Source organism: Arvicola amphibius, chromosome 11 (assembly GCF_903992535.2).
Source record: "Arvicola amphibius chromosome 11, mArvAmp1.2, whole genome shotgun sequence".
In the NCBI taxonomy this organism is placed as follows: domain Eukaryota; kingdom Metazoa; phylum Chordata; class Mammalia; order Rodentia; family Cricetidae; genus Arvicola; species Arvicola amphibius.
Genome location: NC_052057.2, coordinates 97,329,902 through 97,355,385, shown reverse-complemented (window position 1 = coordinate 97,355,385; position 25,484 = coordinate 97,329,902). Strand labels below are relative to the sequence as shown.

Here is a 25,484-nt window from a genome sequence, read left to right as displayed (position 1 = left end):
CAAGAGCTAGTTCCAGGACAGGCTCTAAAGCTACAGAGAAACCCTGCCTCGAAAAAAAAAAAAAAAAAAAAAAAAAAAAAAAAAAAAAAAAAAAAAAAAAAACCAAACAAAATAAAACAAAAAGATTGTATCCTCTTCTTTCAGCTATACTTTTCATAGTTCCTATATTTCAGTTGCCTGTGTTTTTAGAAAGAAATTGCTGGCAAGAAGAGAATGTGTATTTTACATTTTGAGGCCTTTCTTCAAAGAGAGCATCAATGATAATAGGAAGGGACCTGACTTACAAGTTGTTTTCTTTTTAACCAATTGGATGTTATGAAATATTCTCTAGGTTACTGAATTACCTTAAGATCCACATAAGCGAAAGGCTTTCTCGTTAGTGTCTGATTTATAGTCACAATTCCATATTGCCTTAATTTGTACTTTAGTCACTTGGGAGTCCGAATTGAAGAATTGTCTACAACAGATTAGACTGTGGGCAAGTCTGCCTAGCATTGTCTAGATTGCTTACTGATTTGGTAGGGGCCACCCCCTGTGGGCCTTACCATCCCTAAGTACTGAGTTGCACAAGAAAGATAGCAGAGCCGAAGCCTGGAGGCAGCGTTAGTCTATGGTTTCTGTTTGGGTTCCCTCCATAACTTCCCGAAAAGACAGTGATCTATGAATATAAGCCCATAAATCCTTTCCTCTCCCAAACTGCCTTTGGTCAGAGTGTTTTATCAAAGCAATAGAAAAAGCAATCTAGAACACGTATCTTGATTTTGCTGCTCGATGGTGTACATGTCTAAGAACCATAAAATGTCAAGAACTGACCATACTTCACCAGGGTCTCAAAGAAATAAACACACAGGCCGACACTTCCAGGCGGTAACGTCGGAAGGGACTCGTCAGACGTGGTATTGGACGGTTCTGAAGGTGTGCTTAGCAGCCTGCGCCGCCTCCTGCGGTCACCCCGCTCACGCTCCGGCGGCACTCGCCAGCCTCTTTGTCTCTAGCATGGAGCTGCGGGTCAGTGACCCGAGAGGGCGGCCACCGGGAAGCAGGGGTGGCCGCTTGGCCTTCCCCTTCCCCACCGGCTCCTGCAGACTCTTGCGGCAACGCTAGGAGGGCTGAACCCCGCAGTTTTAAGGTAGTGGCGACTGAAAGCTTGGATCTGGAGCCGACGCCGTGGCGGGCGGGAAAGCGTCAGCCTTGGAGTTGGGATCAGCCAGCGACAACCGGGCAACCGAGACGAGACGCGGGCGACGGCCCGCCCAGCTGCCATTGGGTAGCGTTTCCTACTCATTGTGAAGCTTGCATTTGGGTTCCATTCGACTCAAATGGCGTCTTGGGATTTCGTGTTTCTTCTTCCCCCTCAATTTACAAGTTGGGAACAACCTCCAGGGCACTGCGTAGAGAGTCCCCGGTGAGACCAGCTTCAGATGCCCGGATTACCGCTGGACCAGCAGTCTTCATTGCGATTGGCTCAACTAGACGGAAAGCCTACCCATGCTGGATTTTGATTGGGTGTGACGCAAAGCCGCTTCGCTACAGTTCAAACCTGGTGTTGCTTAGTGATAAATCCCGCCTTCGAAGGCCTTGGACAACAAATTTACTCGTTGTAAGGCAAACCGTGATTGGTCAGAGCGCTCACGGACGCTTTGGTAGTAAACACAGCCCCGTTCCTGGAGCCTCGGATTGGTCAGACTTTTCAGACGCCACTCCTTGCCGTGGCACCGCCCTCCATCTTCCTGATTGGCCACAAGCGGGTTATGAGGGCGGGGCTATGTACACCTCACATCCGTTTACTGTTGGCCGCCGTCGGGTTCGCAAAGAACCGCGCGAACCGGCAGAAGGAGCCGGGAGCGAGAGGCGGGGCGGGCTCGGGGGCGGGGCGGGGTGGGGCGGGGCGGGCGGAAGTCACTGCCGGGGAAGCCAGGCTGGACCTTCCCGCCTCCTTCCACAGGGTCGGTCCGAGCGGAGGAGGGTCACCGCCTCCTCCTGCGCGGAGAAGGGGGGCGGAGCCCGACTCAGGTGAGGCGACCCTAGCAGCTAGAGTGGCCTCGGCTCGCGGGCGCGCGGCGCGCTCACGTGCAGGCGGTTGAGCCCCGGCAGCGCGCCGAAGCTGGGGGAGCGCGCAGACACGTCCCGGTGCCACTGGTCCACCCTGTCTTGTTGCTGAGGGGTATTGTTACCCTTCGCCTCGGAGGGCCAAGCGGGTGGGAGCCGGGATCTTGTGCGCAGGCGTCCCCCGTGTCCCGACGCCCGGCTGTCTGTGCGGGGTGGGGCAGGGGCTGGTGCCCTGCGGATCTCCCGCTGGAGATGGAGCCTCCCGGGATGCTGCGGGAGCAGGTTCCCGATCTGCATCCTGGCGGGATGAGCCGAGGAGCGGCTGCCCTGCGGGATGGAGGCGAGTAGCTCTCTCGCCCCTGTCCTCGGTCCTTCTGAACGAGGAGGTTTGGTTTCATCAGAGCAAGGCCACAGCGGTCTGGATTCGGGATCCCGCGGCCGACTACAGGGGTGGAGTTAGCGTTTAGGAATGCCCTAACTTGTTAGACAAAAGTGTTTAGTAGGCATTTATTGAATGCCCACTTCTTTCAGGCTTTCGTGCGAGGAGTTGTGAGATGCGTTGGTAAGAGACAGTCGTCCCATCTTTCCCTCCCTGGGGACCGACGACTTTGCACATAAACAACAGTAGAAATAAATAAGACAGTGTGTTAAGAGGGCTTGGAGGTTAGGGATTTTTGTTTGTTTTCCTAAAGTGCCACTCACTATGGTGAGTCTCTGTCCTAGCTTAGTAGAGGATACTGTAGGAGCCACATTTTGGTTCTTTAATTTGGAGGAAATTTTTAGGTTAAAGACTCAGCAAGGTCCTGTCTTAACTAAAACAAGCTCGTCACTTTCAAGGCTTGAAACAAAAATCTTTCCACAATGCATTCTTGTGCTGTTGCGTTGCAACAGGACGTTAAGCGAGTACTGCGCCTTAAGCATTCGTGATCTGTCTTTGTATGAGATGTTGTTCTTTACATTATTTTAAAAGGTGGACCGGGCACTTCACTGTTTACTAGAGATCTTTGTTTTCATTTGCCAAAAAATCTTGTGGTTGGCAGTAAACTAAAGTTGGGGAGAGGGAGAGGACAGATGGACAAAGGAGAGAGCTTTAGAGAAAAGCCCCTAAACTAAAGGAAGGCCTTCTGCTGCTCGTTTTAACCCTTCTGGTGGAAATCTCAGCAAGCTTGGGAAGACAAGACAGACCTGGCCCCTGCCGCAGACGTGGTGACCTGCCAGGTAAGGTTAACAGATTAAGGCGCATTCTGGGCTTTTGAGTTTTGCTAACTAAATGGACCAAGACTTTTCGAACAATCTGCTTTGTGAAGATTTGGGGTTTTTTTTCTCCCTAAAAATTGTGTGAAAAACAAAACCAAAACAACTTTCTGTCATTTGGGGGTGCTGGCCATTTTATTCTGGGTAATTAATGTGTCTCTACCCGAACTTTGCTGAATTGATGAGTCTTGAGATTTTTTGGGGGGGAAAGCATTTTATAGGTGGGGCATTTTCCAAATTTTAGGGGCCGGTGTGTTCAGAAGGGACTGCTTGAGACTGTCCAAGTGAAAGGATTTAAAAAATTGAACAGCAAAATGCACGTGTTTCAGTATTTAAAGCTCTTAGCATTGATTTTATTAGAGACCTGTATTCATCTAATTAGTCTTATGTTGGAGACCAGCTTTGACAAGGATACCACTTACCAGAGTAGGAGCATGGGAAAGAGAACGAAGACGCGTGTGAAAATAATAAAAGGAAGCTTGGGATAGCATCAGGAGGGCGGTTCAGTGAATACTGAAATTGCCTGTGTTTAATTTCCATTTGCTTAAATACCCCGACCCCAAAGTAGGAGTAAGATTTAAAAAAAAAAAAACTGTATTAGCATGATACAAGGAATGAGCAGACCAGTTGAAGGATTATGGGATACCTTCTTAGTTAAACATTCTGTTGCCAAAACAAGACAAATCCTTAGACCAAAACATTCTGTAAGCACATTACTCCCTGGGTGGAATCCCTAGTTATCTCCCTAAGGGAGTAGGAGCCTAGTTGGATCCTTAAACTTTTGTTTGAGGTAGAAACAGATCTTCTTAATTCCAATAACCTTGAGGGAACAGAAGTGAGTTCCAGTTCTCTGACCTTTAGTCAGGTAGAATGAACCCATACCTATGGGTCCTGTTGGTCTCATTAAATAAAATCCCGGAGTCAGATATTAGGGGTGGAAGCTGAAAGACAGGCAGAGCAGCCACAGTCACTTCTTACCTTGACGAAATCTCAGACTAAATGGTGGCTCCTGTTCTATGAATTCTCAGACTGAACGGGGGAGAAATCCTGTCTCCACCTGCCTTATATTGCTGTCTTCACTTCTTGATGCTGGGATCAAAGGTGTGAGCCAGCCCCTGGCTCTGTTTCTCTTTTAGAATGAGTCAGTCTCCGGTGGCCTTGAACTCCTGATCTCCCTGCAACCTTCCCCCCCCCCCCCCCCCACCCAAGTGCTGGGATTAAAGTTGTGTGCCACCACTGCCTGGCCTCTGGTTGACTAGTGGCTAGTTCTGCCTTCTGATCTCAGAACAGTGTCACACAGCAGTGAGGCTGACAAGATCTCTGGGACTGACCGAATCTTGAGTCTGCCTCCAGTTCTTCAGGAATCCAAAATAGAGATTCCATGTCAACTTTCAACTCAACTAACGTTTCAGAATGTAAAGTCACTGTAAATACGTTTTCCCTCTGTCAGTTTGGAGCACATGATTTGTCTCCTAGTGTACTTGCTCTTTATCAAATAGGGGTGCTGTCTGCTGGAGGCTGACTTCCTCAGTGTAGCAGGTGAGACAGACTGTAACTATACTGCTCCTCTTGTCTGTTTGAAGTGAACTTCTCATATGCTCAAGACCAGATGTTTCTGAGGAAACCCCTGGTCTTTACAGCTTCCTGGGGTGCCTTTGATTTTCTTTATTATTCTGGGAACTGGAGGGAGGGCTCAGGGTTTAAAAGCACTGCCTGTTCTTCCAGAGGACCAGAGTTGGGTCTCAGCACTTACATGGCAGCTCACATTTGTCTGTAACTGCAGTCCCATGGCCTCCTCATGCTCACGATGCACAGACATGCTTGCAGGCAAAACACCCATACATATCAAATAATAAGGGGAATTCTTTCAGAAGCTTTTGTATTGGCGTATACAGATTAGAAATTATGTTGGAGCACTGGCTTGATTGTAACACAGAAGAGATGGTAGGTTCTTAGTATTCAAGCTTATTTTATCTGTAGATAATTTCCCCTTTGATCTCCTAATACATTTGAATATGTTTTGGTTCCAGTAGTTCCTCAGCTCTAAAGCTAGCTTTTTAAAAAATAATCTATTTTTACTTTATGTGCTTTGGTGTTTTGCCTACGTGAAGGTGTTGGATCCCCTGGAACTGGACTTATAGGCAGTTGTGAGCTGCCATGCGGGTGCTGGGAACTGAACGTGGGTCCTCTGAAAGAGCAGCCAGTGCTTTTAACCACTGAGTCATCTCTCCAGCCCTAAAACTAGTTTTATTACATTCTACTTTCTTTGAAGATAGGATAATATAAGGAAGCTTGTTTCAGCTTAGTTGATAATGCTTAGTCAAGTATGGTGGCTTACACTTTCAATTCCAGCCCTCTGGACACTGGGGCAGGAGATCTTGTCTCAAAAAACAAAGAAAAAAAATAAACAGCTTTCTTTCTTTTCTTGTGTTACACAAAGTAATACAGTTTATAACCACTGGCGTTTAGACTGACTAAAAATGTGGGGCAATTACAAGCCTGCCCTGAATTAGTTCACTGTAATTGTAATCAGTGATTTTACAAATTTGCCTTTGTGCTCCTGAGGAACTTGTTACTAAGAAGAGCTTATTAGGAGTGGGGTTCTCTCTTATATAAATGGAAATTAACAAACTGTTTGCTTTGCAAACTTTAATGAGTGATTAAATGGTGGTGTGCCTTTTGGAAATTATACATGATAATCTGTTGCTTTTTTATACTCAATAAATGGGTTTATAAATCCTTTATAGTCACCTCCTTAAATTTAAAATGATTAGAGTGAATTGCTTCCTGTTTTTCCCGTATATGATATTGTTAACATAGTATAATTGATTTCTCAGTACATCTTAATTATTCAGTCATAATTTACAATCAACTCAACCATTTCTTTGAAACTGTGAGACGCTAACCTTTTGTGGCCCTGTTTTAGTCTCTACTCTGGGGAGATGGCGGAAGCCAAAGCCTGCTCTTTCCTCCCCCCAGAAAGGGTACCCACACTCACACAAACCCTTAACACATGTAGTACAGCTGCGTACATTGTATTCTGTATCAAACAGATGGGCAGAAGCAGCTCTGCGTGGTCAAGTTCTGAACACTAACTTTCAGAAGTGACTCACACTGCTTTGCAAGTAAATTCAATATAAGAAATTAATTCCTTTTTCTTCTATTTTGCCTACTGGTAAGGGACTGTTACCAGAGCTTTAGGGTAAATGACCTCTAGGAGTCCCATTGGGCTAATCTCAGTCACCTGGCTCAACATGCCAGTCAAAGACAGCATTGGTGAAGGTTGGACAGCAGCTTTAGCCAGTGTGATCACATCGGGTGGGGCACACAGGTTCAGTAATCTCAGGTCTGTCTGTGTCAGCTTTGTTGGAAAGAGAAACAGGCTGAGACTGAAGGTTTGCAAAGCCTGTAGAGCAGATAGGTCATCCTGGTCAGATCAGTGGCCCTGTTCCCATCTTGGGGTAATTTGCTACCATCTGGGGCTGATTTTATCATGGGGATAACTTTTTCTGCCAGGTTAGCATTGATGGGCTTAGTTCCACATCCCTGTCCTAAAGATGATTTTTCATCTGTTGTATTCCTAGAATCCAGGGTAACTGCAGAACAAAAGTAAGAGAGGGACGGAATGGAATCAGTTAGGCCAGTGATTGGGCTCTTCGTCAGTACTATAAATATCAAAGTGCCTGATGCTTAGGCATTGCTTTCTTCTTAAGAACTCCCCCTCCCCTCCTTTAAGAAATAAATTCCAGACAGATCTTGTAGTGGCGTACACTTTTAATCCCATACTCGGGCTGCAGAGGCAGGTGGTTTTGAGTTCAAGGTCAGCCTGGTCTACAGAGTTCAGGACAGTCAGGGGTACACAGAGAAACCCCGTCTCAAAAAACAAAACAAGGGGCTGGAGAGATGGCTAGCGGTTAAGAGCATTGCCTACTCTTCCAAAGGTCCTGAGTTTGATTCCCAGCAACCATATGGTGGCATCACAACCATCAAATGAGATCTGATGCCCTCTTCTGGCCTGCAGGCAGACCACAGACAGAATATTGTATACATAATAAATAAATAAATATTTTTAAAAAATTTCTTCCTTTACTTTTTCTTTCCTTATTTTGAGAAAAGGTAACTCTGGGTAGCTTGAGCTTTCTGTGTAGATCAGGTTGGTCTTGACCTTGTTGCCAACCTTGTGCCTCCTGCCTGGTAACTACTAGAATCATAGGTGTATAACATAGTGCCCAGTAATGCTTGATTAATAAAAACTCAGAGAGAGAAATATGGGTTCAGCCTGAAGGTCAGAAAAACAAAACAGCCAGCCATTCTGAAATGGCAATTCTACCTCCAAGAATCTAAGAATGAGACTGAGATTTAGAGCTGTCTTCTCCCGTTTTATAATCCTCTCTCAGGCTGGGATTAAAGGCATGCACCACTGGCATTAAAGACATGCACCGCCAGTTTCTATGGCAACTAGTGTAACTACTGGGGTATTAAAGATGTATGTTACCATGGCCTGGTCTGTAAGGCTGACCAGTGGGGCTGTTTTCCTTTCTGATCTTCAGGCAAGCTTTATTTATTAAAGTACAAATGAAATGCCACTAAGCAAGAAGTAATTCTCTGTTAAGAATAAAATGCAGTGAAAGCTATTTCCGTGTACATGTGCGCACTGTTGTGCAGCTGTGGAGGCCAGATGACAGCTTTCAGGGGTCTGTTCTCTCCCTCCCCTTCACGTGGGTTCCAGGAATTGAACTCTGATTGTCCAGTTTGCACACCAAGTGCTTTTACCTGCAGATCCATCTTGTCTCCCTCCTTCCCCCTTTGAGGCAGGATCACATGTAGTCCAGGTTGGCCTCATGTATTAGAGAATGACCTTAAACTTTTTTAAAAAAAGATTTTATTTATTTATTTATTTATTTATTATATATACAGTGTTCTGCCTGCACACTAGAAAAGGCAGAACCACCAGATCTCATAGATGGTTGTGAGCCACCATGTGGGTGTTGGGACTTGAACTCAGGTCCTCTGGAAGAGCAGTCAGTGTTCTTACCCTCTGAGCCATCTATCCAGTTCTGACCTTAAACTTCTTATCTTCCTACTTCCATCTGCTGAGTGCAGTGATTATGTGTTCCTCATTGGATTAACTTTACTTTTGATTATTTTTAACCTTTATTTTTATTTTCACTTTACATGTATGGTGTTTTTCTCTGCTTGTTTGTCTGTGCATTGTATTTGAGTAATACCTAAGGAGGGAAGACGTTAGATCATCTGGGATTAGATTTAGAGGTGATTGTGGGCTACCATGTGGAATCTAACCCAGGTCCTTTGGAAGAGCAGCAAGTGCTGGTAACCACTGAGCCAGTTCTCCACCCCCTACTTCTTGCTAGTAGTAGTATTTTAGAATTTTTATTTCATATGTGTGACTGTTTTGCTTATACTTATGTCTATGTACCACATGTGTGAGGAACCCAGAAGAAGTTATTTGGCTCTCTGGAATTTGAGTTACAGTTTTGAGCCATCATATGGGTACTAGGAACTGAACCTTTATTATTATTTTTTAAAGTAGCATACTTGTATCTGACTGTACAAATGAATCTAAGGCCTATCTTCATGGTTGGTGTTGTGAGAAATTGGAGGTAACCTTGTGTTTCCCACATTTCACCTGTTATAATACTGCTTCCCACTCGGTAAAACACTCAGTTGTGTGTGTCTCCTTTCCACGAATCACCTGACTGATAGCACCCCACCATGTAAATTTGTGTCATGCAGCATTTTACCTTGAACCTAGTAAGCACTAAAAGCACTAGGTGGTGCTAAGGAGATAGCTCCATCGGTAAAGTGCTCACCATGCAAGTGTTGGGGACTGAGTATGCTGCCCAGAACTCACATCAAAAATAAAAGCTAATGTAGGTAGCACATGGCTGTAGCCCAGCATTGGGGAGGTGGAGACAGTTGGGGGCCACTGGCTGGCCAGCCCAGCCTATTTCTAGCTCCAGGCCAAGTGAGAGACCCTGTCTCATAAATCATGGTGACTGGCTCCTGAGGCCTCCACACACTTGAACTCACTTGAACATGCAAACACACAGAGAACATTAGACAGGTAGGTTTCTATAGCAGATGTATATGTGGCTCCATGTGCTGTAGGACTGTTTACCCGAAGGACTCCACGACATGGCTCTGTGCTGCTTCTTTCCTGGGCTCCTGGTGCAGCTGCCACGGTACCTCAGGTAGGCAGTCATGTTTGCCCTCTCTCATTCTAGAGCTGCCATTGCCCATCTTGCTCTGGGATGAGAAACACTCACATTTCATATAAAACAAAAGCCTGAGGGCTGAGGGACTTTCCAGTTTGGAAATCTTTCACGCGTAGGCTTTGGCCTTTATTTGGCATGTTTGGAGACATTTTCTGTCTCTATTTTGACTGGTTTTAGAGTTAGCTGTTGACCTCAGAAAGCTGATTATGGAGTAGTTATGCTGTTTTGTCTCATTTAGATACAGCCAGAGGTCATTATACTACTTACCAGTCACTAGGGAGTTGCAGGGAGCAGCTCCTGTTCTCAGTAAACTGCTCTAGGAGGAAGACTTTTGAATCTGTGCTAGGACTCTAACTAGGGACGGATGGCATTCTTCCACTCAAGCCCAGGTACAGTTTCGGGGCGGTTTACCCCAAGGACTCTGGAAAACAAGGTGGCAAAGCCGTGATAACGGCGTTGGCGTGAGCTGCCTTCTCAGCCACACTCACCTTCAGCTGGTGCTGGGCTCTGACGAGCGCTGGAGAGACGCCGTCATGCTGGCGGGTATAGTTCTGGGTCCACCAGAAGCAGCCGTCCCTGTGCCTGCTCTGCCATCCAGTCAGTCGGCATGGCTGGGTGATCATGGCTCCGCTGGGCCTGACTAGGAGCCATGTCCAGTGTCTAGTTGTCTGACCAGTGCTCGCCGTGCAGACCTAATGAACTGAAGTCCATCTCTGGAACCCAGCCGTGGAGGGAGGGTACTGACCCTGGGAGTTGTCCTCTCAGCTCTGCACAGGCTCACGCAGGAGGGATGACTCTCACACACTGATGATGATATAAGTTAAAAAAAAAAAGACCTATACACTGCTCAAGTGGAACCTCTTTGATTTTCTTCTCTGAAATGGATTTTCTCCTCTGCCTTCTCTATAAAACTGGAGGAAGGTGCTCTTTAGTGCTCTGTTCCTGACAGGATTTCCCCCCCAGCTTTAAGTAAATGTTAAGAATTCCTTAGAAGCTTAAGATTCGTCCTGTGCACAGCCTTGCCTGTCAGGCAAGCAGGAAATCACCTGTTATGGTGCTAGATAATATTTGAATATGGGTGTGCTCTTCTTTATGAATTAAGTATGTTATTGAAAAACTTGTGAGTATGCCACCATACAAATCAAATAGTTGTAAATGTACTACTAGCTGGCTTATTCCCCTAAGATACGAGCAGGTGTTTTATTGGACTAAATAGAACATTATTAAGGAAGCCAATCTATAGAGAAAACGGCTTGTTTTTGAGTATTTGTGCTAATGTATGGTGTTAATACATTTTCTTTATTATATTTAGCTTTGACATTACTAAAAATCTGTTTCTGCAGATAGTAAGTGTACAGTACACTGCACTGTGGGTCAGAGGCACCAAGTGATAGATTGCTGTACCTCCAGCCATATAAATCCAGATCAATCCTATTCTGAAGTCTGTTTCACAACATGAGGCTTTCCTGCTACCTTCGGAGGTTTAGATAGGCTGCTCGCATGTAAAACACTATCTTCCAAGAGTGAGCTCTCGGCCTTATTTTTATTTATGTGCATGCATCTGCATTCCTGGTGAGGCCCAGAGAAGGCTTCAGATCCCCTGGAGCTGGAGCTGCCCAGTGTGTGGCCAGGAATGAAACCAATGCTGCTGTAGGAACAGCATCTCGCTGCGGCGTGGCGCACGCCTTTAGTCCCAGCACTCGGGAGGCAGAGGCAGGAGGATCTCTGTGAGTTTGAGGCCTGCCTGGTCTACAGAGCTAGTTCCAGGACAGGTACAACAGAGAAACCCTGTCGCGGAAAAAAAAAAGGAACAGCATTTCTCCAGCTCCTTACAGCTTTTAGATGACCTCAGATTCTGTCAGAGTTGCCTGATAGTTTTGAGCAACAATGATCTTGAGTTCCAGTTTTCTTCTATCAGAACACAGAATAGCAAGTTTTATATCTTACGAACTAAGTGAATTTTAAGAATATCTCTTTTATCCAAAAAGTTTTGGTCATCCTATTGTTGAGCCGGTATGAACTCACATGCCTTGCTATTGAGGTTGGACTAGTCTGGCTCACTTTGTAGCCTACACTGGCATCAAACTTGGAGTCCGTCTGTCTCATCTTCCTGAGTGTTGAGATTATAGATGTGCTCCATTGTGCCTGACTCCAAAAAGGGTTTTTAAATATTTAGTTCTTTCTATTTTATATGTATGGGTCTTTTGCCTGCGTGTACATCTGTGTACCATGTGTGTGCCTGGTTCCCAGGGAAGCCAGAAGAGGACATTGGATCCATGTACCTGGAGTTACAGATGGTTGTTAGCTGCCATGTGTGCACTGGGAATGAAATTGAGTCTTATGGAAGAACGGCTAGTGATCTTAACTGCTGAGCCATCTCTGCAGCCCCCCTCCCAAACTGTTTTATAGCTGATACTTGGATTATTCTGGGAGATGTAATTTGAACCTCTTTTTTTTTCTTCATGGCAAAGATCCAACATTAGCCAGGTGCTGTGGTTTGGTTGTGGCTTGAATGTGTTGCTTAGAGAGTCGCGTGTTGGAAGCTTGGTCCCCAGAGGAGTGATGGTAAGGTGCAGGGCTTTCTGGCTTCCTATAGTCTCTTTCTCTGGCTTTCTTTTTACAGACTGTGATGCCCTCTGTCATGAGGTGAGATTGCTGGTAGAGCTTTTATCAGAGGTGCTTTGTATATAGACTTGTATATTTCATCATAGGAATGGAAAAAATGTTGAGAGGTTAAGGTAAGAGGAGAATTGAATTCATTGGCTCCTGAAACCAAGAAGTTGTATATATTAGCTTTAGTCATCATTGGATCTTGGTGTCTTGACATCTTCAGGTTGTCCTCTTTGAACACTGCTTTCTCTTACATTAGTCTTGGGTTGGTAAAAATGGCCACCCTCAATGATAGACTTAAATCTCCCTCACAGGTTTACATTCTCCCTCCCTCTCGCTCGCCTCACAGTGCTCTGGGTACAAACAGTATCTCCTTGACAACAGCATCAATTAAAAGTTCATAGAGCAGACCCTTGGGTCATCTAACTCCTCTGAAACAATCTTGATGATTAGTGCAGTGGGTATCAAGTTGGCCAGGCCAGCCTATGTCATGTGTCAGAGCCTTGGGCAGTATGACCTTTACTTCGTGGATCAAGAATGGGTTGGAAGGGGCTGGGATGTGGCTCAGCTAGTAGAGTGCTTACCTAGCACCCATAAAGCCCTGGCTTTGATTCCTAACAGTATATACCTTAACCCCAGCTTTCAGAAGTTTGGAATCATTCATGGCTTAAGGAGATAGCTCAGCAGGTAAGAGTGCTTTCTGTGCAAGCATAGGAACCTGAGTTTAAACCACAAGAACCCTCATAAGATGCCAGGCATGGTCATGTGATCAACATAGCATTGTGCTGAATGGAGATGGAGAAAGCCCACTGGGGCTGGGTAAAGACCTAGCTCCAAGTTCTGTGAGCAGCCCTCACACGAAAGGACTTAGGCAGAGCTCGGTAGAGCAGGACATCCTTCTTGGGCCTCCAGAGAGTGCCCACACAGACACATTCAGCACACATATGCATGCACTATCACACACACACATGGAAAAAAGTAATGCTTGGTTTAATAGTGAGTTTGAAGCCAGCTACATTAGACTGTCTCAAGAAAAAAATGGGGGTAGAAAGCAATTTCCTCCAAAAACATAGACAGATAGACCCTTTGGAGCCCTTGGAGATATGGTTTGAACGCTGGTTTGTGAGGAAACACTTAACAGGTTTCCTACCTGGGGGCACTCACCTCAGAACTTTGAGTCATGGCTTGAAGTTTTGGAGGGTGAGTTGGCTCGAGATGATCCTTGGGGTTTATGATTGTCAGGGTCAGCCAGTCATCTTGCTGAAGTCATCTTGAAGTCAAGCTTCCGTGGATTCTGTCAGCTGACCTTCAACTAAGCTTCCTCACAGTTTGATGGCTGGGTTCCAGGAATAAGCAAGAAAGACAAGACAAGACGAGCTACCTTTTGTTGTTTTTCTTTTTTTTTTAAGATTCATTTAGAGCACTGGCTGCACTTCCGGAGGTCCTGAGTTCAATTCCCAGCAACCACATGGTGGCTCACAACCATCTGTACTGAGATCTGGCGCCCTCCTCTGGCGTGTGGTCATACATAGAGGCAGAATGTTGTATACATAATAAATAAATCTTTAAAAAAAAAAAAAAAAAAAAAAAAGATTCATTTATTAATTATGCATATAGCATTCTGCTTGCACGTGTCCCTGCAGGCCAGAAGAGGGCACCAGATCTTATTACAGATGGTTGTGAGCCACTATGTGGTTGCTGGGAGTTGAACTCAGAACCTCTGAAAGAACAGTCAAGTGCTCTTAACCTCTGAGCCATCTCTCCAGCCCTTGTTCTTGTTTTTCAAGATAGGGTTTCTCTATATAATAGCTCTGGAACTTACTCTGTAGACCAGGCTGGCCGTGAACTCACAGAGCACCACCATGTCCAGAGTGAGTTCACTGTATTCTGGCCATTTTCCCCTCTTGCCTCTGAGTAGTTTCTCTGAAGACATAACTGATTAACACCTGGTGGCTTGGTCTTGGTCTCACCTGTCCCTGGTTGGCCTCATCGCATAACTGGGTGAGATCTGCTCTGATTGGTCTGATCTGATCCCACATTGGGAGTGGGCAGTTGACAAATATCAAGGAGTTAGTGCCTGGAAACCCTTTGTGTCAGCTAGGATTAAAGGTGTGCCACCAAATCTGGCCATGTTTCTTTAGAAAAAACGGATGCATTGTTTTGCTGTCTTCCACTATTATTTAAGCCCTTATCTTGGGCCATTTCAGCTGCCTCTGTAGTCTCTTGTTAAAGTCTGGACCATGAGAAACTTTCTAGAAAGGAGTGCTCTTGGAATCAGTTTCAGTTTGCGTGTTCTCTGTAGAAAGCCAGGTTGGTGTTAGACCTTGACATTTTAGTGATGACCTTTTATAGAAAAGAGTAGTAGTTTCTCCTCAAGATTCTGACATTTTAAAGAGTAAGCAGATTTTTCTCACAGCTGCTGCCTGTTGAAGAATTCTTTTGTTATAAGTCCGAGTTGAAGCCAGACATAGTGGTGCACACCTTTAATCCCAGCGCTGAGGAGGCAGAGGCAGGCAGATCTCTGTGAGTCTGAGGCCAGCCTGTTCTACAGAGTAAGTTCCAGGATCAGCCAAGGCTGTTACATAGAGAAACCCTGTCTCAAAACAATCAAAAAGTCTAGGTTGAAATAACAGTTTAGTTGAGAAGTAGTAATTACTTTCTGTAGAGTTGCTAAAGATTAGGAGTAATGTAAATAAGAAGTACTTAGGGCTGGGGAGATGGCTGTGTGGGTAAAGTGCTTGCCGAGCAAGCGTGAGGACCTGAGTTCAGATCCCCAGGCCCACCTAAGGCTGGAGGCAGTAGTGTGTGTACAAACCCAGCACTCCTATGGCAAGGTTGGATGTGAGGTGACAGGAAAATCCCAGCTGGCACATGGATGGGAATGAGACCCCATGATAGAAGGTGAGGACCAGTACTCAAATTTGCTCTGACCTCTGCATGTGGCGTGTGCCCCACTCACAGGAACACATAGATTTTAAAAAAAGCACAATTATTGGCAAGTGTGCAAGGACAGGGCCTGAGAATAATTACCACTGCAGGTCCCTCCGTTAGTCATTCTGGAGACTGTCACAACATTGCTGACTCTGTTCTCTACGGTAGGAAAGAAAGCAAGTAGCTTTTCTCTGATAGGGTTCAGGTTTACCCCTTCTTGTTGCTTGTTTATCCCAGCCACCCGGCTAGCTTACACCTGAAATAACCATACAGAAATTGTACTAATTAAATCACTGCTTGGCCCATTAGTTCTAGCCTCTTATTGGCTAACTCTCACGTCTTGATTTAGCCCATTTCTATTAATCTATGTACCGCGATGTGGCTACAGAATTCTGTCCACAGCTGTGCAGCACTGTGCACTACTGGGCAGCTGCCTTTTCCCCAGAAAACTGCCTCATTTAAAAAATGTAAAAATGCTTGTATTTTCTTTTTGTAAAAGACTTTATTTTTATTTTTAACTTTATGCATACATGTGTGTGCCTTAGGTGGTCAGAAGAGGGTGTCAGATTCCCTGGAGCTATAGTTACAGGCAGTTGTGAACTATTCCATGTGGGCGCTGGAAATGAATTTGGGTCCCTCTGGAAGAAGAGCAAATACTCTTAGCGCTGAGCCAGCTCTCCAGTCCCCACCCGTACCTTGTTTTCAATGATGTCTTCACACTGGTGAAACTGCTCAATTCTTGACATTCAGCCACGTAGAGCGATCCATTCCTTTTACTCCCTTGGGAAGAATACTTCAACTTAACTGTTCCAGACTGAACAGCCTAGCTTGCCGTATTGACATTCTCTGCTTTCAGACTTCTCTTTGTCTGCTGTTGTGTTTGTTTCCCAAATTTGTAGGGTCAGAGCATGGGATCTGGCAATCTCAACCAGCTAGGCTCTGTCACTTGTTCCCCATAAGCCAATTAAGAGAATAGTAATAGTGAGAAGCAGAGAAAGATGTGTTCATGGCCACATCGAGGAGAGGAACAAAGAGACCTGAGACCTTCCAAATCCATGCTAGGGTTACTGACACAAGGTTAGGTTTAAACAGAGGGTGAGTGGTCCCTGGGTCTGAGTGTAGTTGTGCTCATTATTGGCCCATCCTTCTTCCTTCCCCCAGCATGAGAGTCTTTGGGAAATTTAATTCTCGGGGTCTGTTGTTCCAGTAGTCTGGCACAGGTGCCTCGCTAAAACATCTCTCCTGCCAGGGTATATATACAGTGGCTCTAAGTTTCCTGTATTGCTCCTTTGTTGTTTGTTTTCTTGCTTGCTTAAGTGCATTCTTTAGTAATTTCCAGAGACAAGAAATGTAGGAGATAACCTTTGTGTTCTTGCTTCTCTGAAAATGCTTTAGTTTGCCATCATAATTGTGTAACAGTTTAGGCATGGTGTAGTGATATTTTGTTTGTCTAACAAATAAAGCTTGCCTGAAGATCAGAGTGCAAACCTAAGCCACAAGTTAGCCATAGAAGCCTGGCAGTGGTGGCACACACCTTTAATCCCAGCACTTGGTAGGCAGAGACAGGTGAATCTCTGAGTTCGAGGCCAGCCTGGTCTACAGGGCAAGTTCCTGGACTGGTTTCATAGCTACAGAGAAACCCTGTCTTGAAACACCGGGAAGAGAGGAGGGAGGAAAAAAAATCAAATGTAGTGATATTTTGCTTGTAATCTAACAAATAAAGCTTGCCTGAAGATCAGAGTGCAGAGCTAAGCCTCTAGTTAGCCAGAGAGCCCAGGCAGTGGTGGTTCATACCTTTAATCCCAGCACTCAGGAAACAGAGGCAGATGGATCTCTGTGAGTTCAAGGTCACCCTAGGCTACACCAGATGAATCTGTTCACACACAAGTAATCCCAGCACTTGATATCATGTGCCTTTAGTCCCAGCACTAGGGAGGTGGAGAGAGGAATGTAAGGTGGGAGGAGACCTGCGCTCATTGCATGCAGTCTTGAAGCATTCTGAGGATTTGTGGAGACAGGATCTTGCTCCCTTTCCATCTGAGGATTTCGTAGAGGTAAGAACTTCAGTGGCTGGCTGCTCTGCTTCTCTGATCTTTCAGCTTTCACCCCCTAATATCTGACTTCAGACTTTTATTCTTAAGACCAGTTAGAATTCACCCTACAGATGGAATTCTCTGTTGGAAATAATTTTTCTGAAGCATTTTGAAGGAATAATACCCTTCAGTATTGCTTTGAAAGAGTCTAGCGCTAATGTTATTCCTAATGTTTTGTGAACTACCACTACTACCCCGTCACTGGCTCCCAAACTGACTCTTTTTTTTTTTTAATTTAAGGTTTTATACCATTGACTACTTGTGTGTTTGTGCATGAGTAGCTCAGAGGACAACTAGTTTCCATTTCTCTCCGTGCTGGTTCAGATCCCCAACCTTGGTAGCAGTGCCTTACCTTCTGAGCAGTCCCACCTGCCCCTAGATGATTTCCTCAAGCATTTCCCTCTTCTGTCTTCCAGTTTCTGAAGTGGCGTTAGGCTTCATGAACTACTCCCCTTTTCTTTGTTCAGTTCTGCTTCCCTTTCTCTTATGTTGAGGTTTGCTCAGTGATTTTCTTCCAACTCTATTTGTACAGTTTTTGCCATTTTTAAATTCCCAGTACTTTTTTCCTTCTCTCTGTCCACCTGCTTGTCTCTTGTTTCCTCTCCTCCCTTCCCCTTTCCTGTATCTCCAGTCACCACGGACTGGCTTCCTCTCAGTACTGCTTCAGCCTCCCCAGTGCTGGGATTAAATTATGTGCCACCATAGACACATGCTTGTTTCCAGAACACTCCTCCTTATAAATATTTTTTTTTTAAAAAAAAAGGGTGTTGGGGGTGTGTAGAAGCTGAAGAGATGGCTTAGTGGTTAAGAGCACTAGCTGCTCTTGTAGAGGAGCCACGTTTTAATTCCCAGCCCCCGTATGGAGGCTCATAACCATCTGCAGCTCCAGTTCCATGCCATCCATCGCTGCCTCTGGCTTCCACAGGCACCAGGCATGCATGCATGTGTCACACAGAAATACATGCAGCAAACACCATACACATAAGATAACAATAACCCAATCATTAAAGAAACAAAGCCAAGCCGGGCGGTGGTGGCGCACGCCTTTAATCCCAGCACTCGGGAGGCAGAGGCAGGCGGATCTCTGTGAGTTCGAGGCCAGCCTGGTCTACAAGAGCTAGGTCCAGGACAGGCTCTAAAAAAAAAGCTGCAGAGAACCCTGTCTTGAAAAAAAAAAAAAAAAAAAAAAAAAACAAAGCCAAGCTATGGTGACTCACATTGTTGATCCCAACACTTGAAGGCAGAGGCAGGTGGATCTCTGTGAGTTCAAGGCCAGCCTGGTCTACAGAGCAAGTTCCAGGATGGCAAGGACTACGCAGAGAAACCCTCTCACTTTATTGTAAAAAACGAAACAAAAGATATTTTTATTTCATGGATGTACTATCTTATCTAAGGTTATTAATTAAAGTTTTTTTAACCTCAGTTTCCCCCCATATCATTTGTTTGTTCCAAATGTTCCCCTGTGCTCTTCTGTTTGGTACTTTGCCACCATCATCATATTATTCCATTATACGTGTATGAGTATTTTATCTGCATGTATGTCTGTGTACCACACGTGTACCAGGTATCCGTGGAGTCCAGAAAAGGGTATCAGATACCCCGTAGCTACAGACAGCTGGGAGCTGCCACATGGGATCAACCCTGTGTCCTCCGAAGGAGCAGCCAGTGCTGGCCAGTGAGCCATCTCTCCAGCGCTGGTGCTTTGCATTGTGCTTGAGTTCCATCCTCCTCTCCCTTCACAGTCACAGTAGGAGTGAAGCCTGGACTGATTGGCAGCTGAGTGGATGGGTTGGCCTTGAAGATGAATGTATTTTGCTGGGACTCGAGTTTTTTAGTGGGCTTTCAGTTATCCTGTAATGTAAAAACAGTAGTCTCCTTAGAAAGTATGGGCCTGGCTGCTTGTCTTCTAGTCTCTGAACAGGTGGAGGCGGAGTGCTGGAGGTGAGGGACTGTGCTTCCTGTGAAGTGACTCATCCCCCACCAGGGGCTGTCAGTAGAGCTCCCCAGTCCAGGGAGGGCTCTTCCCCAGCAGACCTTCAGTACTCCCTTCCCGCCGGCAGAGGCAGGGCCTGTGCTTGTCCCTGCTACCGCTGCTTCCTTCTAGCAGTACCTAGATTGTCTGTCATTGGTCTGTTCTTCCTGAGTTTAGTTCTGTCTTACTGGCTCTTTTATCTCTAGTACTGGACATGCTAGGCCTTATGTGTACATGTCCTGTCCTAGGAGCCAGAAGTTTCTCCACTGAGAAGAAAACTAGCCTGTCCTGCTTTAGCTGTGGAGCCTCAGGAGGGGCACAGAAGGGCCTCATTGGCATCATCTACCTTGTTGAACCACACAGGGAGGGCACGTCTCTGCTCTGGTCTGAGGTAGAGACCAGATGGGCAGCTACAAAGTTCCTAGAAAATGTAGTAATTTCTTAAATGAAAATAAGCAAGTTCTTATTTCAAATAACTCCAGGAAGTATGCAGATGTTTACTGGGTCCGGACTCAGCATTAAAAGGCACAGGGCCCTTCTTTTTCCCTTCTAACTTGCTTTATTGAAAACTTTCAAATGTGTGAAAGTACGTACTTTTACTGTTTTAGCTGTATTTTCATCTCTTTTAAAAAGAAATCATAGCACTCTCCACCCAAAGGGAAGATTAAATTTATCAAACACAAGCAACATTGTAAGAGGTCATTTTGGTTAGTTTTGTAGGTGCCCTGTACGCAGTTCCTGAAAACATTTGGTTTAAGCCTATTCATGGCTTCTCTTCCTTTTCTGTTTTTTTAAAAGTACAGTCTATTAAGCTTTCTTGCATTGTAATGTATTACCATAAAACATCTTATTAAGCATGTAATCTATGCACTTATAGCAAATTTGTGAGTTATACCACTGTGACCATAATTGAACTTGGTTAACATTTTTTTTTAAATATTTTATTTATTTATTATGTATACAATATTCTGTCTGTGTGTATGCCTGCAGGCCAGAAGAGGGCACCAGACCCCACTACAGATGGTTGTGAGCCACCATGTGGTTGCTGGGAATTGAACTCAGGACCTTTGGAAGAGCAGGCAATACTCTTAACCTCTGAGCCATCTCTCCAGCCCCCACTTGGTTAACATTTTTGTCACATGCTCTGGGATCCCAGTCCCAGCCCTCAGGTCAATACTAGTCACCATATATTTTCTTTTGTTGTGCCCTGATTTTTCTTTCTTCCTTTCTTTATTTCACGTGTATGAGTGTTTGCCTCCACATATCTGTGTACCCACATGTGCAATATCCCCAGAGGCCAGAAGAGGTCATCAAAATCCCTGGAACTGGAGTTAAAGTGGCTGCCAGCCACCATGTGGGTGCTGGGAACTGAACTGAGACCTCAGGAAGAGCAGTCAGTGCTCTTAGCTGCTGAGCCATCTCTCCAGCCCTGGCTTTTATACCTTTAATACAACAACCCTCTGGACGACAGTACCTGTAGTGCTGGTATCAGGCTGCAGGAAGCGGTGTGGGAGTGAGTGCCCTTGTGCAGTCTGCCACCACCCTCTGTATGCCAGAGTTCCTCTCTGCTGCTGATTTGCCCTTTCACCAAGGTTGCTAAGGCTGCTAGAATTTCTTGGCATTCGCTGTTCTAGGAAATGCTGAATGCTAACAAATTTCAGTGGGGCTAATAAGCCTCCTCCCGCACACTGGGCTTTTCCAACAGAGCCTGCATCCTAAGCAAGTCCACAGGAAGGGCTAAGGGGTCTCGTGTGTGCTGGATCCGGAGCTTGAGCTGAGCTGACTTTTGCTCCGTAGTTGACAAGTTCTTACATGTAGGCCCATTATTAGACATCACAAGCCTTCAAAGCTCCAAATGTGGCCAGCATGCTTTAAAGTTGCCTTAAATCACATTTTTATTTACTCTGTGTGTGTGCATATGTGCATGTCGCCTGCTGTGTGTTTAGCAGTCAGATCATGGCTTTTAGGAGTTGCTTCTCTAGGACCCAGGGATGGAACTCAGTTTGTCAGCAGGAACGTTGACTGGTTGGGCCGTCTTGCCAGCCCCACACTGCTCTTACTGCAGTCTGTGTACTGGCTCTGCGTTAAGCTCCGTTAGGAATTAACACTTTTTTCCTTGTGTTTTCTATAGGACAATGGATTTTCCTGGTCACTTTGAGCAGATTTTTCAGCAGTTGAACTACCAGAGACTTCATGGCCAGCTCTGTGACTGTGTCATTGTTGTAGGGAACAGGCATTTCAAAGCCCACCGCTCCGTGCTGGCAGCATGCAGCACGCATTTCCGAGCTCTGTTCTCTGTGGCAGAGGGAGATCAAACCATGAACATGATCCAGCTCGATAGTGAGGTGGTGACAGCAGAGGCCTTTGCTGCGCTGATTGACATGATGTACACCTCCACCCTCATGCTAGGGGAGAGCAACGTTATGGACGTCTTACTGGCAGCCTCTCACCTGCACCTGAACTCGGTTGTTAAGGCATGTAAACATTACCTGACAACAAGGACGCTGCCCATGTCTCCCCCCAGCGAGCGTGCTCAGGAGCAGAGTGCTCGCATGCAGCGCTCATTCATGCTGCAGCAGCTGGGACTGAGCATTGTGAGCTCAGCCCTCAGCTCCAGCCAGAGTGGCGAGGAGCCTCCAGCCCCCATGAGCTCATCCATGCGCAGCAGCCTGGACCAGCGGACACCCTTCCCCATGAGACGCCTTCACAAGCGCAAGCAGTCTGTAGAGGAGCGGGCCCGGCAGCGCCTGCGCTCCTCCATGGATGAGTCTGCCATTTCAGATGTTACCCCAGAGAGCGGGCCTTCGGGCGTTCATTCCCGGGAGGAGTTCTTTTCGTCAGACTCTCTGAAAATTGTGGATAATCCTAAACCTGATGGTATGGCTGACAACCAGGAAGACAGTGCCATGCTGTTTGATCGGCCTTTTGGTGCCCAAGAAGATGCCCAGGTGCCCAGCCAGTCAGATGGCAGTGCTGGCAACATGGCCTCTCGTGCAACTCAGGTTGAAACTAGTTTTGAACAAGAAGCTGTCGCTGAGAAAGGCAGTTTCCAGTGTGAAAACCCCGAGGTCGGCCTCGGGGAGAAAGAGCACATGAGAGTGGTGGTGAAGTCCGAGCCCCTGAGCTCTCCCGAGCCGCAGGACGAAGTGAGCGACGTGACCTCCCAGGCTGAGGGCAGCGAGTCTGTGGAAGTGGAAGGTGTGGTGGTCAGTACCGAGAAGATAGACCTCAGCCCTGAAAGCAGCGACCGGAGCTTTTCGGATCCCCAGTCGAGTACGGACAGGGTTGGGGACATCCACATCCTGGAAGTCACAAATAACCTGGAACATAAGCCCTCTTTCAGCATTTCAAATTTTCTCAACAAGAGCAGGGGGGGTAACTTCAGCGCAGGTCAGAGCACCGATGACAACATCCCAAATACCACCAGTGACTGCCGGCTGGAGGGGGAGGCCCCTTACTTGCTGAGTCCAGAGGCTGGGCCTACAGGTGGGCCTTCCTCGGCCCCGGGTTCCCATGTGGAGAACCCATTCAGTGAGCCCGCAGACTCCCATTTTGTCAGGCCTATGCAGGAGGTGATGGGCCTGCCGTGTGTGCAGACCTCAGGCTACCAAGGAGAACAATTTGGGATGGACTTTTCCAGGTCTGGCTTGGGTCTCCACTCTTCCTTCTCCAGGGGAATGATGGGTTCCTCAAGAGGAGGAGGCAGTAACTTTCCATACTACCGACGCATAGCTCCCAAAATGCCGGTTGTAACTTCTGTCCGAAGCTCACAGATCCCTGAAAACCCCGCCAGTTCCCAGCTGATAATGAATGGGACCACCTCATTTGAAAATGGCCACCCTTCCCAGCCTGGCCCTCCGCAGCTGACCAGGGCCTCTGCAGACGTCTTGTCAAAGTGCAAGAAGGCCTTATCAGAGCACAATGTCTTGGTGGTGGAGGGGGCTCGCAAGTACGCCTGCAAAATCTGCTGCAAAACCTTTCTAACTTTGACAGACTGCAAGAAGCACATCCGAGTTCACACAGGCGAAAAGCCGTACGCCTGCCTCAAGTGTGGCAAGCGCTTCAGTCAGTCCAGCCACCTGTACAAACACTCAAAGACCACCTGCCTGCGCTGGCAGAGCAGCAACCTCCCCAGCACGCTGCTCTAACCATCTCCGCTCGTGAGGCATACACAGGCCAGGTCTGGGCTGAAATTAAAGTGCTGTTGGGAGGCCACTAATGCCACTGGACATGAGGCCTCAGCTGGCCGGCGGCTCTGAATTTCAGCCAGTAGGAAGCAGAGACCTGATCGGTGTCACGCTTACACGGCAGCACTTCTGAGGGAGGTGTGCACCAGGGAAAGCGACTGGAACCAAGTCCTTGCTTAGGGTTGAGGAGTGCAGTTTGTCACTGATGGTTTGTCATTGATGTTAAGAGTGTCACATTTAGAAATGGAAGTGCTTGAAAAACATTTTAACACTATTTTAAAGCCCTGTGAAGCATTTAATTAAATTTCCTACACCCTCTGATGGAAATATCCCATCCCTGTACAGCAGTGTAAAACATACTTACATGTAACCAGGTAACTCGGTGCTGTCTGAAAAGAAAGGGGCCTTGACTAACAAGCCTGTTTGCCACAAATGCTTTAAAGTGTCTCCTGAGCTAGTCCTAGGCCTCAGAAAGAACTGTGTTGTTTTTATCTGAGTTGCAGTCACCGACACTGCCCTCTGATGGTGCTGACTAGTCCAGGGAACACACCCTTGGACTAACAGGTGTATATACTTTTGAATCATCTCTGTGGAATAGGTGTTTTTATTTTTCCGATTTTTCAAAACAAAATTGTAAGAGGAGCGTGTACTTGTAGTGTTGGTGTGTGCTGTGTTAACAGTGTTTTCAACGTCGTACCTTCTGATGCCGTAGTTCTGTTTGAAGTCAGCAGGAAGCTAGTGTTTCTTGTCATCCTGTTTTGTGGGGTTCATGGTACACATGCTTTTCACGCCATCCAGTCTGGCTGGCCCCGCCACCTGAGATCAGCTACTCTGCTTTGTATAGTTCTCACTCCCAAGCCCCATAGAACCTCTCTCCGGGCAGGACCAGCTGAATTAACCACAGCAACCACGGTTCTATGACCTCAGCTGTCATGGGGTCGCTCCTTTAATGGTCAGCGTCTAGTTATTTGAAACTTAAATGTGGTAGTGTTCACGGCTCAGTCTTTTCCAGGCTTTGGAAGAGTTAGGCCCACAGCATAGAACTCACCAGAAACATCCAAGGCTCTTGGAGAGGCATTCGGTTCTTTGTCCGGATCTCTGTGTCCTCCCTCTGCCTGGCTGGCAGGGCTGCTGCTCCCGGTGTGCACCCAGGGAACAGCACAGGGCCATGCATATCTGTAGCTCATTTAGTTCATTAGTGGACAAGAATTCTTTTTCTTTCATACATCTTTCTTCAGAGACACCAAACCATTGTGCATAATTCAGAGAAATTCAGTTCATAAGCACAGAAAGCTACACATTTCTGTATTCCCTAAACAATGAGTGTGTGCTTTTAAGCTAGTGTGACCATGAGTCTGTGGGTAGACCTGTAATGTTGAGAAGGCATACTATCTGAACTGAGTCCCAGGGAGGAAAGCCCCTGTGGAAACCTGGGCCCTCCTTCTAAGCAGGTGTGTGGGAAAGAGACCATTGGAGGCAATGGCGTCCCCTGAAGAGACTGCTGTGTGGCTTATTGTCAGCAGACCTGTTGAGACATTATGGGGGTGGGTCTCCATATCCACCATTATGATGTAGGGACCAGTGGGAGTCATGGGTCAGCATGGAGAACCAGAGATGCCCTGCTGGGCGAGGAGCCAGTGTCACAGGCAGAGAATGGCAGTCATCCCCCCTAGCTTAAAGATGTGGTGCTTGGAGCCTACCCCTCACCTCAGCTTGGATACAAATGGACTTTGCTTTGGGGCCCGCCTCTCCACTGCTGGATGGACCTGGAATCTCATCTACCTCGTAGTCAGTCTCTACGTGTGAGAAGCAAGCTTGCAGGCCAGTGTCCTCCAACACGCTGTAGCACTTAAGATTTCCAAGGGGCCCTGGGAAGCTAGACCCAGGGTTGCTGTGACCTGGAGTTCTGCTGGGATTCTAACTGGTACTGGGGACCTGACTTTTGATTTTTTTAGCCTTAATTATAGCCCGGCATAATCATGTACAATTTTCTGGAGATGGCATCAAGTGTAGAGCACCCTGTTGGTGCTAATGCTGGTCAAAGCAGATTTTGAAATAAAAAATTTGCCATATTCACGCTTCTAAATACGTGTTCTCTACTTAGGTTAAAGTCCAAACAAAACAGGGAAGTGCTTCTTCTCCACTGGCCCTG

At 46.4% G+C, this 25,484-nt stretch overlaps 1 protein-coding gene across 4 annotated transcripts; it reads left to right on the top strand.

The window, feature by feature from the left end:
- The first annotated feature begins 1,913 nt into the window (after nucleotides 1–1,913).
- On the top strand, nucleotides 1,914–25,418 carry Zbtb5 (zinc finger and BTB domain containing 5). 4 transcript variants are annotated; one of them, XM_038348235.1, is made up of 3 exons: nucleotides 1,915–2,013; nucleotides 2,581–3,267; nucleotides 21,277–25,418. In XM_038348235.1, the coding sequence occupies exon 3, from the start codon at nucleotides 21,281–21,283 to the stop codon at nucleotides 23,291–23,293; it is 2,013 nt and encodes a 670-aa protein (XP_038204163.1). In that variant the 5' UTR covers nucleotides 1,915–2,013; nucleotides 2,581–3,267; nucleotides 21,277–21,280; the 3' UTR covers nucleotides 23,294–25,418. The 4 variants fall into 4 exon arrangements, with proteins under 4 accessions (XP_038204164.1, XP_038204163.1, XP_041911928.1 ...); XM_038348236.1 differs by lacking the exon at nucleotides 2,581–3,267 and having other exon boundaries at nucleotides 1,914–2,013; XM_042055994.1 differs by lacking the exon at nucleotides 1,915–2,013 and having other exon boundaries at nucleotides 2,024–3,267.
- The last annotated feature ends 66 nt before the right edge of the window (nucleotides 25,419–25,484 follow it).

Coding starts and splice junctions, on each gene's coding strand:
- Zbtb5 (XM_038348236.1), top strand. CDS start 21,281: ATGGATTTTCCTGGTCACTTTGAGCAGATTTTTCAGCAGTTGAACTAC.